Raw genomic sequence first — 17,583 nt, forward strand, 5'->3', positions numbered from 1 at the left:
GCGAGTAATGGATATCTAATAGTCGATGTAACTATATCTACCTCTTGCCTTTACTAAGAAAATTTCACATAAGTTGTTGCATTGTAAAACATACAATTGCATAAATGTTTTCATTTTAACACCTTGTGACTGAATATAGGCATATTAATGCCTAGACGGTCAAATAGGATATTTTGATTTATAGCATTTGCTAATGATTATGGTAGCATGTGTACCATCGGGAGCATGCAACATCTCCTTTTGTGGGGTCAGCTTAATGCAGCTCATTAATGGACTACCGACTCTCCTTGTAGGATTGTGCAGAGGCAAACTGAATGCTTTTGACCCGCGTGATGCTTTGATTCCCCACTAATGAGGGACTGCTAAGAGCTAGTAAACTGATAATCATTTAGGTGCAAACTCTTCTACAGATTCACTTATGGAAAATGATCAAAATTACATATGAATAAATTATGAATAGTTATCTCTTCACTCCAGTTGTTAAACTAAATGAAAAAGCATTTCTTTTCGGGTATTTAATAGTGCTAAATAAATAAATATGGTTACACTTGGTAAAACTTTGGTTTCACAGGGCGAGCTAACTCTCACCTATTAGGCAGCCACTTCTCCACCTCCGACCATTTCAAATCCGACCAGCTTAATTCACCCACTGCTTGGGGTTTATAAAGATGTCGGAAACGGTGCCGCGCAACGACTTCATTCCCTGGCTGGAGGGGACGGGCTTGGGCCTCTGGGCCACGTTGCTCATCCACCGACTGAAGGCCTCTTCCGCCTGCGAGCGGCGGGCGGCCTTCTGCTCCTGGCGCCGCCGCTCGGCATTCCGCTGCTCGAGGCGACGCTGTTCGAACAGCCTCAGCTTGTGCAGCTCCCACTCCTGCAGGTGATGTTGCCCAGACGCCATGTTCTTCTGCGGCGGCAGCTGGGCAGGACGGTCGGGCTTGGTGGGCTTGGCGGTACTGGTGGTCTGCTGCGCCTTCCGCTGACACCACTGCTCGTACTTCTCCTTGGCGAGCCGCTGCCTTAGCTCCGTTCGCTGCCGCTGCGCTTCCTTCTCGGCCTGCTGCGCCTGCAACTTGTACTGGCACTGGCGTTGCTTGGCGGACAGCCAGTTCTCGTAGGCCTCGCCGGCGGACCGCCGGATGTGGAGCGGTTCGATGCGGCGGGTGTAGGTAAGGGGCGGCGATCCTACGCTCGATCCCAGGCGCAGCGAGGGCAGGCTGTGGCTCAGTGGCAACTGGAGCGGGCCCAGCATGCTGTCGTCCTGGGACATGGCCTCCTCCCAGCTGCACATCGAGGTCGTCGAGTCCTTGTCGCTGGCGCTGCGCAAAGAGGGGCAGGATCGGTCGCTGCAGCTACTCCGGTCCGTGCTGGTGCTACTGCTGGGACTGCCCAGATGCAGGCAGACCGTCTCCGACTCCGTCTGCAGCTCGATATCCTCTCCCAGTTCACCGATGTGGGGCCCCTCAATTGTCTTGGTCGACTTCAGGGTGCCCAGGGACAAATCCGAGCAGCAGCGCAGAGTGGAGGTCTCCGTCTCGCCCAATGAGTTGACTTCACTGGACGACTCGGAGCTGCCCACGTAGCGCACTGTGCTGGGGCTACCCATAGAGCGCACTAGGCTGTCCTTGTCACAGGTCTTGATGAAGGTCCTGGAACCCTTTCTTCGCGGGAGCAGTACACTCGCCCCCATCTCTCTGGCCTGGCCAGCTGAATCCTGCTGGCTAGGATGGATCATGCAGAATACTTCATGGTCGATAAGGGTTCCCTGACTGTTGACTTTGCCCAGAAATGCCATTTTGCGTTTTTCGTTCTAAGGGTTCCTATTTTGAGTCCAGATAGTTATGTTTATGGGGCAGATGCACCTACCTTCTTGTGTAGCCAATATATAACTTCAATACGTCGTCAGGGACGATTTATGGAACACCTTGCTGGCTTCAGAACCGATAAACTTTGAAGTCTATGAAAAGTGTTTAAGTTTGTGTGTTGGAATAGCGAACAATAAACTTTTTCGTTTCTTGACATAAAACTCAAATGAGATGAATGGTCTTAGATCCATATACCCTCTTCGATTGCTAGAAAAGATTCGTTTAAATATGAATGAATACGACATACCCTCGATTGCATGGGTATGTCTTAGCACCACCCTTTCGACTGCTGCCCACCTTTCTCAACTCCGGACAATGTAATGAAATGGTTGTCTACCGCACGCTTTGCGCTGCATAACATTTAGGTTTCAATTTCTATTAATATGCAATTTAGCTCTTTTTTCCTATTATAATTCTACGTCTGTGGCACACAGCTCCCCCACTCAAGCCCGGGTCCACGGATTGCCGAACGGGCCGCGCACAACTTGATTGCAGCAGCTGAAGTTGCCGCGAACGGTTGTTGCTCTTACATTCTAATCGAAATTTTTATTGTTCACAGTCACGAAAGTGCGCGGCTCTGGAGCGATGACGACAACACGGCGTCGTCTGCGGTGGTGCAGTGGCTCACCGGCTCTCCGGCTCCACAAGCCGGGCGGAGGTGGTGCAGTGGTGCAGCTGTGGCGGCGGGGTAATGTCAGTTATTTGACAGCGCCGACAGTCGAGTACGCTGCCGTGGCAGACATGCCACACTGCCTCACTGCTACATCACATCGACTGCTCGGAGCCAGAGGCGGATCTTGGCGGGGATCAAGGGGGCTCAAGACGCCCTATTTCATATATCAGCCAAAAAAACTAGCTTCCCCCAAAAAAGTATATGCTGCCACTGCCACTGGTGTACAGGTACGATTTCTAGTCGCGATGTTTAAAAGCTAAGCCAAAAATGTGCCACTTTGGCATAAAAATTGCCGTGCAGGCCCTTTCACCACGCCCCCGTCAGCCTATGACCACATCCGAAAAACAAAAGCGGAAAAGTGGAAAATCAGAAGCAGCAGACGTCGTTGGGAATGCAACCTGCATTATTTTATAATTTACAAACAAGTCGCACGAATACAGCGACATTTGCAACAGGATTTGCCTTTATCGACAGCCAACGCAGATGGCGGTCCTCGAAACACGAATTTCCATTAGCGGTAGATGTATTTCACAAAACTTTCATTGATAGAAATCGCAATCGGTACCCTGAGGTACATTTTTTCGAAACGCATATTTTTGTAAGAATATTTTGGAACGTTAATGGAAAGATTGTACAATCTCATTGATTACATGGTGTGCTAGAGTAGTAGTGAACTAAAAGGGCTCGACTAACACATACCTGTCACTCATCAAATCAATTTCAATACCAAGCTGAGTAAATTCATAACTTTAAATGAAGAAATATAACGTGTTATTGTGTTCCCACATGATTTGTATAATTTACTTCCATTATGGCCCCAAATTTAAACGAACCACTTTGGCCACAAACGGTGGATTGGTCTTTGACCAACTTTTCTTGCTCAGTGCTTTCACTTTCAGGCCGCCAGTCGTGCAATTAATAGGAAAACCCCATTAATGTCCGCCTCACCCCTTTGCAAGCCAGACAAGAAGTCAGTCAAGGAGGCAGTGAGCTGAGCCTGGAATATGACTTATTTAAGTCGGAGCCGCGTGTTAATAACTTTGCAAGCCTCGCCAGGCATGCAAACTTCGCCCATGTGAGGATTTTCATCTCCTGGCCGGCTCTTCTGCGTGTGGCAGGCAGATTAAAGTGACAGACAGGGCTACGCAGGCAAAATAACAAAAGGTGGTTAAGTCGTTGTAAGTGTTTAAGTCGACAAGGGGTCGGCCGCCCAAGGACGAGGCTCGATGCGTGTTTATAGCGCTGTGAAATGAACAACATTTTGCAAGGTGATTTACCTGTTATTAGATTTTTCAACCCAAAGTGGCTAGGCTGGCTTACTGCCTACCATTTCCTTGGGGAATACTGCTGCTCCTCCTTACCTTTTTATAATCCTGAAAAGTTTTTATTTGATTGCGACAAATATTCGCATCTCATGTCGCAAAAGGACACAGCCGAGCAGAATGTCAAAGGCATTTGAGCAAAACAATTGCTGGGCCAAAAGTTTTTGCTCACAACTTTTGAACTATGCCTGATTAAATAAAAGCCCGAAAAGAAGTTCAGCTTAGTTGTGCTGGGGAAGATAGTCCTATTGCATAAGTAAATATGCAAAATTGTTGTTTGAGAAGTGTTTATGCCATCCAGCGCATTGCTGTGGACTTTACATCTCACTCAACGCCTGGAACTTGGAACTATTAGTCAAACTTCCGGATTTCCATACCCTTTTCACAGGGTATTTCCGGTTAGTCAGCAACTTTAACTTTAATATGATACTTTGAGTAGATTTTTAGAATATGCGAAGATTTGGTGTAGATTTCCAGAGAAGGGGGCGACTCTTTGCAAGTCCAAATATTTGATTGAATTAAAACGTGCCGCTTGGCCGTGCATTTAAAACTTTGTTTGTCGGCTTTTAATAAATTTACGTAATTTCCAGAGAGAGAGCGCTGGCCTGAAGTAAGCCACACAACTTTGCAGAGCAACTTTGGCACATTTCTTAATTAGCTTTATGAGTTCGCTGCGAAGCACCTGGCGAAATTCCCATGCGTGCGGTCAGTCAGGTGGCCAGCCTAGTCCCAGAACTTTGCTCGGCTGAGAAAATATTATGCAAAAATGATATTAAAACTTTGCGTATGATGCCCCCCATTGTCCAACTTTGTATTGCGACCAGTTCGGCGTGTGAGGAATACCACTTGACTGGAAGGAAGGTGATGGAATGTGATGCTATCAATGGCAGTGGCAACAATGGCCAATTTGTAGCGAGGTCCTTGAGCCGCATAAATTAAACCTTGCCCCCTAATTGGGCCACTCTTCGGATGAAAATGACGACGACAACGCCAAACGGCGACACTTGAAATCAAAATTCACGACGTGGGTGGGGAAAATCGCTGGGAAATGTCAGTCCGTAGTCCTTCGACATTGGGCGTAAAGCGAAAGGCAGCAAGGCGTAACATGCGATAAAATTGAGTTGGAGACGTGTTTCAAATCTAAAATTAACAAACTGCCCCAGTCAGTCAGCCCAGTCACCGAGTCAGCGAGTCACCGAGTTAGCCGGATCCGTCCTTTCCCGGCCAAATGTCCTGCGACACAGCCCAGCCTGCATGTAAATGAGTTTTTAATGATGTCCACGTTCGCCATCGTCCACCGTCTGCGTTTAAATCCACTCCGCTCCGTCCCTCGATTTTCCGCTCTACTCCCTCTCCGGAGTTCCCCTTTCGAGTGTCATAGTTTGCCTAATTGCTGACATAATTTTGCCGGTTTTTTGCCTCTGCCCTTTAATAGTTTTTTCTTTTTTTCCACCATTCAGCAGCTATTGGTTTCATGTAAATGCGAGCCTGATTAGCGACAGTCATGAATTTCAATTTGATCTTTAATTAATTGTTGATTTAAAATTCTTGCGTGCCAATGGAACTGCCCAACCTGGACGCATATAGTCATGGCGCTTCAGCTCAAGGTTTTTTCTTCAATTCAAAGGGGGTAATTACTCGATAGGATTACAATAGTGTCAGGACATTCGAAAGTATTGATCGTTCGAAATACACATACATTGAGCTGCCATTGAACAGCGCGACAGTTTTTGCATAAGAAAAGCTCAATCTTTCATGGCCTTTCACCAAGATAAAGCGGAATAAAAAGGGCCAGTCGCGTTTCAGTGGCAGAAAAAAAAGATATATTGCCAGGTGTTTAGTGGTTAAAACAATGAAGTGCCACCCCCACCAGCCTAACAACTGCGCCAAGGTGGACTCCACGCTGTGCCCATAAATAATGCATTGGAAAAAGGGGAGTCAGGCCCGTCCGACCATTGAATGCTCCACAAAGGCAGGTGCAAAGTAAAGGAAAGCTGGAGGAGGTCAGCGGATCCGTCGATGCCGAGTTTTATGCTCACACAATGGACCAGATATTTATCAAACTGATGTCGTGCGATCAATAACGTGGGCGGCTGGAGAGGATTGCCTCGAATGGAGGGATTATGAGTGAGTGATGTCTGAGGATGTTCAACATGGGTCTGGAAGCCACTGAATGTGGAATAGGTAGGCAGTAGGAGCAAAACAAATGTATCCAATTGTAAATATGAAACAATCGAGTTCTAAAACACACTACTCCTTATATTATGTTAGTGTCATCCGATCAGAATATGCATTTATGTTAATTACTTTTTCAGAATGATTGAAAGATTATTAACTGCCACTTTAATGTTGTTGATTCCAAACCAACGCTCACATACCAAGCTTAGCTTTAAGGATATCTGTCTATATTTTCTCTGAGTGGCAGTGAGTGGCCATTGGTGGACATGGGGTTTTGTTGTGGTCCGGGGGGCGGTTGCGCAATCTGGCCATTACCCTGGTCAGATGGGTATCAAGCCGAAATGCACACTACAATAATATCAAAGCGAAAGTGCGTAAACAATGCAAGCAACCTGGAAACGACTTGACTCTAAGCTCTACCCTTGACTCGGCGACCAAGTTGCATGCAACAGCAACAAAGGCAACAACAACATGGTCATCATGGGCATGATGAAAACAAACAGCAACAAAAACAACGAGCTTAACAACAAAAGCAGCACAAACTAGTTAGTGCAAACAACATTGATGACGAATAACATGCTTCAATACCTTCCAAATTTAATCCTGCCAATGCTCAATATTCGGGACTTCACCCCCTCGCCAACCGACACCGTTTCCCCATCATTTCCCAGTATCTCGGACAAACAACCGAACATATGCATGATCGACCTGGCCAACTGCACACTGTCAAAAAAAACGTAGTTATACGATATGAATTGGGAGGAATAATCACAAGATATTTCAAATCGGTATATGGATGTATCTTAAGAGTCGCAGCATTTACATATATGAAAGATTCTGAGAAATCCTTCGAGTTTGGCAGTTTACATAGTGACGAAGAGCACCGCGCGAATATGTTAATGACTTTCATATAAACTTTTAAAAGTAAACCATCATATATTTTCAAAAAATTGATGTTTTTAAACTTAAATAGTAACTCTTTATGAAAAATAACTTGCTAATAGAACTTAATCAAATTATCTTCTAAGTGTAATCTAAGGGAATATGCATCCTTTAGTCCACTGATTTATATATTTTCGAACTTCGAAATCTAAGCATATGTTTCACAGTGGGTCGATGGAGACTTTAACTTACTTGTGTCATTACTTCAATCACAGTGCACTTTCCCTGCCTGTGTGTGCGGAGTCATGCGTGTGTGTGAACTGGAAACCAAACCAACGTTGACCTCATCAAAAGGATTTCCAACGTCTTTTTGGTCTTTTTGTTTGCCCGGACCGGCTGGCCTTTGACTTTGCTGCAGGGGGAGCTTGGAGCAAGCCGAGTGCTGTGGAAACTGTGCAAATGAACTTTAGGCCTTTGGCTTTGTTTGTTTGTATTTCGGTTTCCCACACCCAAAAGACAGTTGACCGAGTCCCCCTGTTTTCCACTTGATGCTACACCTAAAACATGCTTTATTTTATTTTGGAACAATATAATTTTGTAACTTTTCAGACGCACAGGAGATCAGCCACAACGGGAAATCTAATGAAAATGGGCAGAGCTTTTACACCATTTGCTCGGCATCGTCTGCTGCTCCAGCTCCAGTTTCTCGCCCCCCAAAATGTATCTTGTCCAACAACAATTGAAATCTTATTGAGTGTCCTGTCCTCTGCAGTCCAGGATTCGATTTTTGCTTACCTCCTTTCCTTTGTGATTTTCTTGCAAATTGTTATTTGCTATGGTAAGTGCCCCTCCGCAGCTGCCCTTGCCCCTTCTTTTCGTATTGGTTTACAAAATTGGTTAAACTGTGTATTGGTGCAATTGTACGAATTGACTTTTGAATTGCTTGAAAATAGGGTTTGGCCATTCTACGTGGAAGGCAAAGATTATAACTACAAGCCATTAGATAACTTGCAAAATATATACCTTCTAACGATTATCATTTCAAAATATGTATCTAAAATGATGCTGGAATTCCAAGAAATTGTTTTAGTTTCTAAACCCTGTCGGTGTATATTTTAACATCACTGTTTTTATATCTAACGAATTTTTGGACATTTTGAGTCTCCAAAAAAGTTTTGCTGGGACATCTTAAATCTGAATGGAGAGGACTACATCTGCGGCGGTTTAACTGGACCCATCCATGGAGTCGGATTCACATAGAGGTGAGAGATGGTGCCTCGCAGTGAGTCCATCCCCTGATTGAGGGGCACCGGCTTGGGCTTGGTGTCCACATTGCTCATCCACTTCGACCAGGCATCCTGGGCCATTTGCCGGCGCTGTTCCTCTTTCAAGGCCTTGGACAACATGGCGCGTCGCTTCTCCTCGCGCTGCGCCTGCTGCTGACGCTGCTTCTTTAGCCACCAGTCCTCTACGACCCTGCGGATCTCGTCCTTGGACACCTTGCGAATGCGTCTAGGTGCCGTCGATGTGCTCGGCACGGATCCCAGCGCTCCCAGCCCGGATAAGGAGGACGACACGACGGGATTCTTGCGCAGTGACTCCAAGGGATTCTTGCGAAGAGCTATGCTGGCCTTCATGGCCGCGTCCTGGATGTGGCTCTCCAGCTGCAAGTTCGCCGCCTGGCGGGCCTTGTCCTTCAGCCACTGCTCGTAGCACATCCTGGCCAGCTGCTTGCGCTCCTCCGTCCGCTGCTGCTTGAACTCCTGCTCCTCCTTGATCCGCCGCTGCTTCTCTAGTAACTGCTGCTGCTTGGCCGAGTACCAGTTCTGATAGGCGGCCTCTGGTTGGCGTTCCACCTGCGAAATGTGGGTAATAAATTATAATTTTATTAAATATAAAATCTACCTTCAATATAACATCCTACCTTCATTCCTTTGCAGTGGCTGAGATAGTTGAGGGAGCTTTCCTGGGAGCCGAGGCACAGCGAGGGCACCAAGTTGCTCTGGATCTCCGATCGCTTGAGTCCGCCGAGCGACCAGTTGTCCGTAGATTGGGGCGAAGGATTTCCATCGTCGTCCTTGAAGAAGTATGTGCGTGTGGTGTTCTGGGCGAGCGAGCTCGGCGAAGACATGGAGTTTAGTGAGCCTCCGGATGACGAGGAGCGCGCGACGCGTGTCCTGCTGCTGAAGATCTCATCCCGCAGGACTATTTGTCCAGAGGAGGAAACGTGGCCACAAAATGCCATTCTCTGAAACTTTTTTTTTATTTTTAGGGGAACGCGTATAAACGAGGGAGCTGTAAAGATACTGTTGAACGAAATAATTTTTTGGCTTTTCTAGTTTTCAACCCAATTGTCTAGGCTCGAAAGTGTGTTACTGAAAGTGTTTTGAGTGGTGTTTCACCCACTCCTGTTGTTTCTCACCCAACCCAATCTCTCGTCAATTCGAGCCGTGAAAAGTTTGTCGCTGCCCACCACCGACGAGCAATTAAACCTGCAGCCCGGCCAATTGCGCTTTCATATGCAGCGGAAAATTGTAATTACAATGCCGGCCACTGCAACAACGACAACAACGAACAACAACAACTAGCTGGATGCATAAAGGATATATGTATAGTACGCGTGCCTTGGCGATGACGTCGCGGCTGACGGTGTAAACCTCAGTTGCCGACACATCAGTAAATGGCGGCGGCCCATTGACATTTCCGCTGATTACTTTATGGCCGAACACATGTACACGGACCTTCGCAGCCGCAGTGCATAACGGTCTGACGCCTGTCGCAACATGACATGACATTTCGCCACCACCCACCACCCATTTCGGCACCACCCATTGCCCCCAACACCCACTGCCCCTGGTGGCATCAACACACACGGCCGTCGTGCGCCTCATTTTGTGAAGGGTATAATTACTTTGTAATGATACTCGCATTACTTTCCACCGGAGTAAATGTAATATAAAAGGTTCCATCACTTCTGTTTACTTAGCCTACAACGTCGCGCTGAGCAGATTGGCATTTTTAAGGCTCAATAAAAAGTAAAGCGATCGAAATAACAGGCACACTGTATGCAACATGGTGTAAGCTGAATTTATATAAATCCATGACTTAAAGAAAGTACATACTTAGGATCCTTAGCTAAACAATAAACAATATACATTGTGATGCATTTTAATATAAATGTATCACGATGTCAGTGGCACTACACAAATTAATTGATCACTTAGCCACAAGTTGACCATTTTCGGCGGTCATCATTTTTGGTGGACGAGACGCACTGTCGCAAGGACACACATACACATACTCACAAGCACAATTGACCCGGCTGACACATTCGAAAACAAACAAACAAACAAACAGGCGAGATGCGCCGAACAGCGAAAATCTCAAAATGTAATGACAGGCTAATTATGCGTGCAAATGGTTTATAAATATTTTATAATGCCCGCGTGACCCTGACTTCAAAGTGGGTGGGTGGGGCTGGCCTCTGACGGGTGGGTGTGTGTGTGAACTGAGCTCCAATGCCCCGCGGCAGAGTGTGCATTGTGTGCCACTCGGCCTTTCGACTGTTTGTTCGGGAGTCTATATATGTGTGTGTGTTTTGCGCATCGCTGATTGCATTGCGGTTTTACGACTTCATTATTGTTAATTATACGCCGCGTTGGCGCCTCCTCCGCCAAAGCGTTTCGCATAGAATCCTCTGTCCCATACCCACATGCAGCATGCCCCATCCATGTGGCAGCTGTCGAAAAAGGTGAACGAGTAAATTCAAAAATATGACATTGCGGAAACCACAAACTTAATTGAGCTTATGGCAACGGGCCGACACTGAGCCAACTAATTTCTCACTCTGGTGTGCAGATTATGGATTGGGTGTGGCCACTAATATTCATATGCGCCAAATGGGGGTAATATATGTGGCCGCCCAATTGCAACAATTATTTTCTCTCAATTTATTTCGGTACAGATGGATGAAAAGCAATATTATTAATGTTCACTGATCTGCAACGGTGCTAATCAAAGCAAAACAGAGTATGTGTAACAATGAGTACTTTTTTCGATGAATTTCAAAAGCATCTGAATAAGCTACTTTATTTAAAATCATATTTTGTAACAAGGTAGGCTTATGGGAATACATAACCAACTATATTTTAAAGTAGTAACTTCTTTGGCTCTTTCAAAAGTGGTTGCTTAACATTTGCTATACCGAAATATGCCATAAAAGTTGATTTATTTAAACATTGCAAATTTTTCCTTTCATCGTTGCCTCATTTAGCAATGATAGCCTTGATACATGCCACTCCATTCCCTCCCCCCAATACGCTGCTGCATATCTTGGCTATCATTAAATGTCGTAAGCCGAAATGATAATGCATAAATGTTAACAAATTTCACAGCATACCAAGCACACTTAACTGAGGGGGGGAGTGGGGAGCACTCATTCCCGATTGCTCATGGTTTTCAACATCGAATTCATTTTACATGCATGGCAATAGACAGACAATGGCAGGATGCCCCGACACGCCCCCTGTTATCCTTCGGTTTGATTTGAAAATTGTAAATGCGGTCACGTATGTTATTATATCAAATATCTTTCATGGTTATGTTTAGATGCTTACATTTCTTGCAGCCATCTCTCTCACTTTTCCCTCTCGCTTTCGGCCTTCAATAAATTGACTTTTGTATTCGCATTTTGAAATTGTCGCACATGGAGCGCACACACACACACACATGCATATATATTTAATAAATGCATACGCACTCTGCATCTTGTGCGTTTCATATTTGCAAAATTTGAATTTGAATTTATATTGAGGTTTTCGTTTTCCTTTTGGGCTTACTATATAATTAAATCATTTTACGACATTTCAAATCCTTTAAGGCTAATCATAACATGAAAGCTTATTATGGCTTTGCCTAACAGGTTTAAAATCTGATTGCCATCGCAATCAACTTGTTCCTACCTTTTGACCTTTGATCGGGCTTCATACACTGTATTAAAAATATTAGAAATATTTTTCAGAAACTATTAATATATGATACATACATAAAAAAGTAATCTACGTAGCCATTGATGTTTTTTTTAAATATTGTTTAGCTCAGCAATTGGTATCTGATAGTCGAAAGACTCGATTGAAGCGTTCCATCTTCTATTTTTTGCAAATTTGAATGGCTTGCACACTAAGGCAACTACTACTTGCCAGAACTGCTCAGGTTATTTTAAAGTGAAATAAGCCCAGTCAGAAGCTCACGGCCTCTTCGTGACGATTCCCTCGAGAGTGGAGGGAAATGTGCCTATCATTGCTGCATGTCAATGCTGGCGAAATGTATCTTTCACGCTCAATTTATTTGTAATGATGTCGACAGCAGAGCCTCAGTGGGAAAAGCCAACGCTGGCAAGAAATTCATTCAGCAGAAGTAGATGGTGGTGGTGTGTAAAAAAGCGAGAAAAAAAGGAAAACGTATGGCACATTAGTGGCGCCACGAAAAATCCCCAATCATAAAGTGAGCGGACTCATGGCAACTTTTCGCGAACGCATTTTTCATGTCGGAATCCTTGGGTCTGGGCCAAATGATGTCCCTGGGGGGGCGGAACAGTGGGAGGGGCCGGATGGAATAGCCGCATGTGAAGCTCTAATGAAATAAACATGTTTATTAGATACAAATGAGAGTCAGAGGGCCTTGTATCCTCTTCTTTTTCAAATAGCCTTTTTTCGATGTTTACAGTGCGTATGATTAATATTTAGAGTAGCTGCCTTGCTTGCACCTGTCCGCTTTGTAATTAATTGAATTATTTTTCTCAGGACGTGGCCGGTGGAAAAGGACAAGCAGCTGGGACTCAAAAAGCACAGCACAGTCCGATGGAATTATAAATTCAAGGGGCATCAAAAATAGCGGAAATGCAATTAAAATTGTGCAAGCACACGGCACCCGGCAAAAGTGTCGGTCTGTGAGTGTGGCTTAGAAAAATTACCAACAGCTACTTAGACAGCAGAATGAAAGGCATAAAAAGCTGCACAACTTGCCGGAGTCCTGCAGGCGAGCTGAGAACCATATTATGCTTAATTAAGCTGCTTTCTCCGCCCTTGTTGAAACTTCGATGCTGGAAAATGCGGCGTGGCAGGTCCAACAAGGTGAGGAGGATTAGCCAAGTGCCGCTGTTTAAGCTGTGGAGTAGTGAATAGTCAAGTGGAACTTGTGATATCTCAAGAGAGTTCCGAGTGCTGGAACGTTTTTCAAGGATGGATCTATCTTAAGTCCTATCAGAAAAAGTGTAATACAACCGAAGGCGATATAAATGTTGTTATAATCAATGTTTTATATTCAATAATATATAATTATTTTGTAATAATATTAATTAATGTGCAGGGTATATATTATATGTGTATTGTAATCCTTTATTTAATTAGTTGATCAAAAAGATTCCCGCGAACAGCACTTACAGCTCAATTGGAAAAAAGCAAATCGGTTTAAGCTATTAAAATTAATCCATTAAAAATAAAAGGGCACAGGGCAAATGAAACTGAAGGGCAGGCAGGTGGCATCCATCGAGTAAACGTATCCATTCAGAGCGGCATGCTAATGAGGTTAATGTTTGCATTGAACCCAAAAAATGGCGAGTGCCAAGCCATCCCAACCATCTCGTCCTGGCGCTCTGGCCACCCAGTCTCATCCTCGTCCACGGCTGCTATCATAAGCGAATCGTGGGATTTTGAAATGTGTGTGCGCAGAAAAAGTCGGGCAAACAAACGGACAAACAGCAGGGGAAGACTTGAAGAGACCAACTAATCAAGGTAATGAAATCAGTTTTATTTCAGCTTATTTTCTCTTTTTTTTCCACCATCCAACGGCACGAGGCCCACAAACAAACGTCCAGGAGAGGGGAATGCAGTGAAAAGTGTTCGCCAGAGGGATTGGGGCTTTAAAACCATTCCCACTATCGTCTGGCATGGGGCTCCCACGTGGATTTATCATCTGACTGTCTGTTTGGGGTTGGTTATATTCGAAATTAAAAATATTAAATATTCTTAAAGCGATAAGCCAGCTTAAGGTCTATGCTAAGCTTCTGCCTAGAACACCTCGCTTTCTGTTTCGAGAAAATAAGGGTGATTGAAATACCGTATTGAAACGTTCAATATCAAGATCGTTTTTGAAATCAAAGTCCAATTCGTATTTTGAGGAATCCGCAGAAGTGGGCGCATAGCCTCCATTTTCGTGTATAAACTCATAGTTGCCTACCGTGTCTCTGGAATCCTTTGCCCAAAACTACACTTGCCACACACACTCTAATTTTCCTCTCATGAACTGCTGATGGCTGAACAAACTTGCAACCACTATAAACTTTAAGCCACCGACACACATTGAGTCTGGGACTCAATTTCGCCCGACAACAATCGGATGGAGCCCGTTGAGCAAACTTGCTCCTGCTCCGAATCCAGCTGCTCCTGCTGATCCTGATACGGTCTTCATGCTTGTTTCACATTTCCGCTTACTTGAAATTATTAATTACCGAAATTCCAGGAGACGACAACCATCTGGACCGGTTTGCCGGGCTGTCGGTCGGTGCTTGGGAAATCTTGTCAGCAATTCAATTAGTGGGCACTTGCATTTATCTTATTTAAATAGAGCATACTTTCCGACTGCCGCATGCAGTGCAGGTGAGTGTGTATGGGTGTGTGCGGGTGTGGTTGGGTGTGTTGGTGTTGTGATTGCGATTGTGCTTGTATTGGTGTCGTCATGGAAACGACAAGGACTCAAAGGACTGGAAGCGAACTCGTGACTTATGCAGTGACGCAACCAATTACGGCTTAGGGGCAACTGTAACTGCAACTGCTGTCTCGCCGTCTTCGTCACACCATCTTCCATCGTCCTTTATCCTTCGTCCTTTGGCTTGCATGTGTGTGTGTGTGCTGCGGCTGACGGTGTCTGCTCGGTGTCTGCCCTCTAACCCGACATGCCCACAAAAACTATGTCAAACGAGTCTTTGCGAGACACTCAAAATCCGGCGAGTGGAATACTATTTTTTGGCTTAACTACCGCTGATAAGTCGAGGGCAATGCCGCAGCAGCGATTGTTTGAAAGTTTCTTAATTAAATGTGATTTGATTGCCAGCCAATCATCTCGCCGTGGCCGGATACGAGTATAATTGTACTCGAAAACTTCATTCGCTGCTGTTGTTGACATCGAGAGCGAAAAATGTCACCCAGACTGCCAGTTTGTTGCTTATGAACACCACAAACTAGTAAGTCAAGCGAATGTTGTTGAAAATCACAAATTTAACACTTTCATTTTAGGTTAATACTCAAAGAAAATAGGTTATCATAGTTTAGCATCTATAGGGTAACAAATAAATCCACATGATCAATATTCGAGTTCGGTTTAAAGGATAGCCGCACCGAATTAACCAAAATATTTAACAGATATTTAACAGCTTGTTTGGTGAGCCAAGCCACTTAGGTAAATTGGCCAACTAAGTTCGTTTGCGGGGGTCGTCGCAACTTATTTTACCCTCCTAACAAATTCGGTTTTTGTTTGGGGTAGTTACTTATCTGATTTGTTTGCGGTGTGCGTGAGCTGCCAAGAAATTGACGACGTCAATGAAGAGACCAAGATTGGGTTGGAAAGATTGTCAATGAGTTTTCAATTCTGTCTGGCAGTTTCATCGTTTTAATTAGGTAAAATCACTACAGATCACAGTTGAAGCTGCTAGATTAAATAGCTTTCAGTAACAATTTTGGTAAGACATTTCAAATAATTTAAAACAATAAGTGTCTTAAATCAGTTTATTTTAAAGCCCGCAAACAAAAGATGAGAAAAATGTTTGACAAACAGGCAAAATTAATCAGTTCAATTTGACGCTTCATTGATTAAAAAACAATCCCCTGTGGCCACGTCCACCACCGCCGTCATATTCATACACTTAATTAAATTTGTGGCTGGCGAAAGTGAAATGTAACGACATTCGACGGCGGAACGTGAAATGTTTGTTATTAGTGTAAACAACATTTCATATATTTTCAAATGGAAGTAGACTCGCCGAGCCAGTCTGCGAGTGGGTCAGAGGTAACACATGGGGTATGAAATATGTGCCGCACTGGCCACAGGTAAAATTGTCACGTTTTTAATTAAACGGGCGCCCAAAGACCAACAACCAGCGCATCGTCCAATCGTTCAATAATCAATGGCTCGTCCGTGACAATAACACGGGTTAAAAATATAATTAAAACTCAAAATAAAACTTTTATTGGCTGCGTGCCTGAAATGTGTAACTGAAACATTTCATAATGGCTTAACCACTTGTCGGAATTCCATAGGTCAATGCAACAGTTGGCTCCGCCAATACACAGTACAACGGAAAATATTTAAATACTTTAAGGCTAAGTATGTTATGGTCTCCGCCGAGTGCAGGGTATCACCCAAGTCCATTATATCTTTCCAGGCTCCATGGTTTTTTTTTCTTTTAAGGGTCTGGAAACTGCCACCAGGTAGCGCTAGTGAGCAATCTCGACAAGAGTATTTTCTTCCTTTTTTTATATATCTTTATTTCAATCCAGGAAGTTGTGTATAGGGTATTTGATAGTCGAGAAACTCGATGGAATGTCGTGTACTTAGACCTGCAGCTTACAATAATTAATCGATATTGATTTAAGCCAGAGTCCTTACACTGCAGTTAAATTGTTTTTTATTTTTGCCTAGCGGCTTTAAAACAGCTTTATCTTTGACCTGATTCTGGAAATGGAGCACTGAGCCTATTGTGGATGACACACGCGATCACACACCCAGCCACGCCCACTTTTTGACAAGTCATTTGGCAGCTCGTTGAAAAAAGGGCCAACTTAATTGTGTCACCCAACTTTCAGTCTTAATTTGAGAGCCAAGACGATGGTGGACGACGATACAGCAATTAACGAGGTACAAAATCATTTCATTGTGTTTGCCAAACGCTGAGACCCAGAGCGCCAAAAAGCCAGCGGTGATAAGTTTTTTTTATTACACCTGAGTGGGGAGGTGGGCGGGGCAGGTGAGCTCCCCACTATCTCAATGTGCGTGTGTGTGTGTGGGCCAGGACTCATTAAAAACGAAAGAGACGCTCGTTACCTGGCCGAGAGCAGGCAGAGAAACAAACGAACTCGCCGCCCTCATAGGACAACAAACGATTTTTGAGCCGGCGACCTTTCGCTACAACACCCCCAAAATCCCCCCGGTTCATGTGGATGAGGATGCGTGTGGTGTTGGGTTTTAATTACCTTTGGTTTCACCCCGCTCACCGTCGTTCGGCTCGTTGTTTAAGTAATTGTTTGCCATTAGTTAAAATGTTTTCATTTTGCACCGGACTCGAGCCCGAACCGGACGCACATACGAGTCCATGTGTGGTATCTGGTGATGGCGGAAAAGATATCAAATTTGTAACCTGTCAGAGAGGAAATTCAATGAAAACAACTCGTTTTCATATTTAATGATTTCGGTTTCTTAGTTAAACGTATTAAACAGAATGTTCAAAAGTCTCTCATAAAAACACTTTCGAGCTGTAGTATATTTTTAGATTAATAGAATTATTTATTTAGTAAATAATACAGGGATACTTATATGGGATCCTAAATGGAATAATTTACTATATTTTTTTTGACCCCAGCAATCTGTGCACTTTCGCTTTGATTGTCAGTCG

At 44.3% G+C, this 17,583-nt stretch overlaps 2 protein-coding genes across 4 annotated transcripts; both read right to left on the minus strand.

Moving 5' to 3' along the window:
- Positions 1-514: 514 nt before the first annotated feature.
- On the minus strand, positions 515-2,037 carry LOC6613504. Of its 2 annotated transcripts, none has more exons than XM_002037936.2 (2): positions 1,867-2,037; positions 515-1,810 (listed from the first exon to the last, which is right to left on the minus strand). In XM_002037936.2, the coding sequence occupies exon 2, from the start codon at positions 1,793-1,795 to the stop codon at positions 638-640; it is 1,158 nt and encodes a 385-aa protein (XP_002037972.1). In that variant the 5' UTR covers positions 1,796-1,810; positions 1,867-2,037; the 3' UTR covers positions 515-637. The 2 variants fall into 2 exon arrangements, with proteins under 2 accessions (XP_002037972.1, XP_032583651.1); XM_032727760.1 differs by having other exon boundaries at positions 515-1,820.
- A 5,948-nt stretch (positions 2,038-7,985) lies between these two features.
- LOC6613505 (coiled-coil domain-containing protein 34) lies at positions 7,986-10,299 on the minus strand. 2 transcript variants are annotated; one of them, XM_032727630.1, is made up of 3 exons: positions 10,226-10,299; positions 8,845-9,226; positions 7,986-8,776 (listed from the first exon to the last, which is right to left on the minus strand). In XM_032727630.1, exons 1-3 carry the CDS (start codon positions 10,249-10,251, stop codon positions 8,129-8,131), a joined length of 1,056 nt encoding a protein of 351 aa, XP_032583521.1. In that variant the 5' UTR covers positions 10,252-10,299; the 3' UTR covers positions 7,986-8,128. The 2 variants fall into 2 exon arrangements, with proteins under 2 accessions (XP_032583521.1, XP_002037973.1); XM_002037937.2 differs by lacking the exon at positions 10,226-10,299 and having other exon boundaries at positions 8,845-9,395.
- Between the last annotated feature and the right edge of the window lie 7,284 nt (positions 10,300-17,583).

This window comes from Drosophila sechellia, chromosome 2L (genome assembly GCF_004382195.2).
Source record: "Drosophila sechellia strain sech25 chromosome 2L, ASM438219v1, whole genome shotgun sequence".
NCBI classification, from domain to species: domain Eukaryota; kingdom Metazoa; phylum Arthropoda; class Insecta; order Diptera; family Drosophilidae; genus Drosophila; species Drosophila sechellia.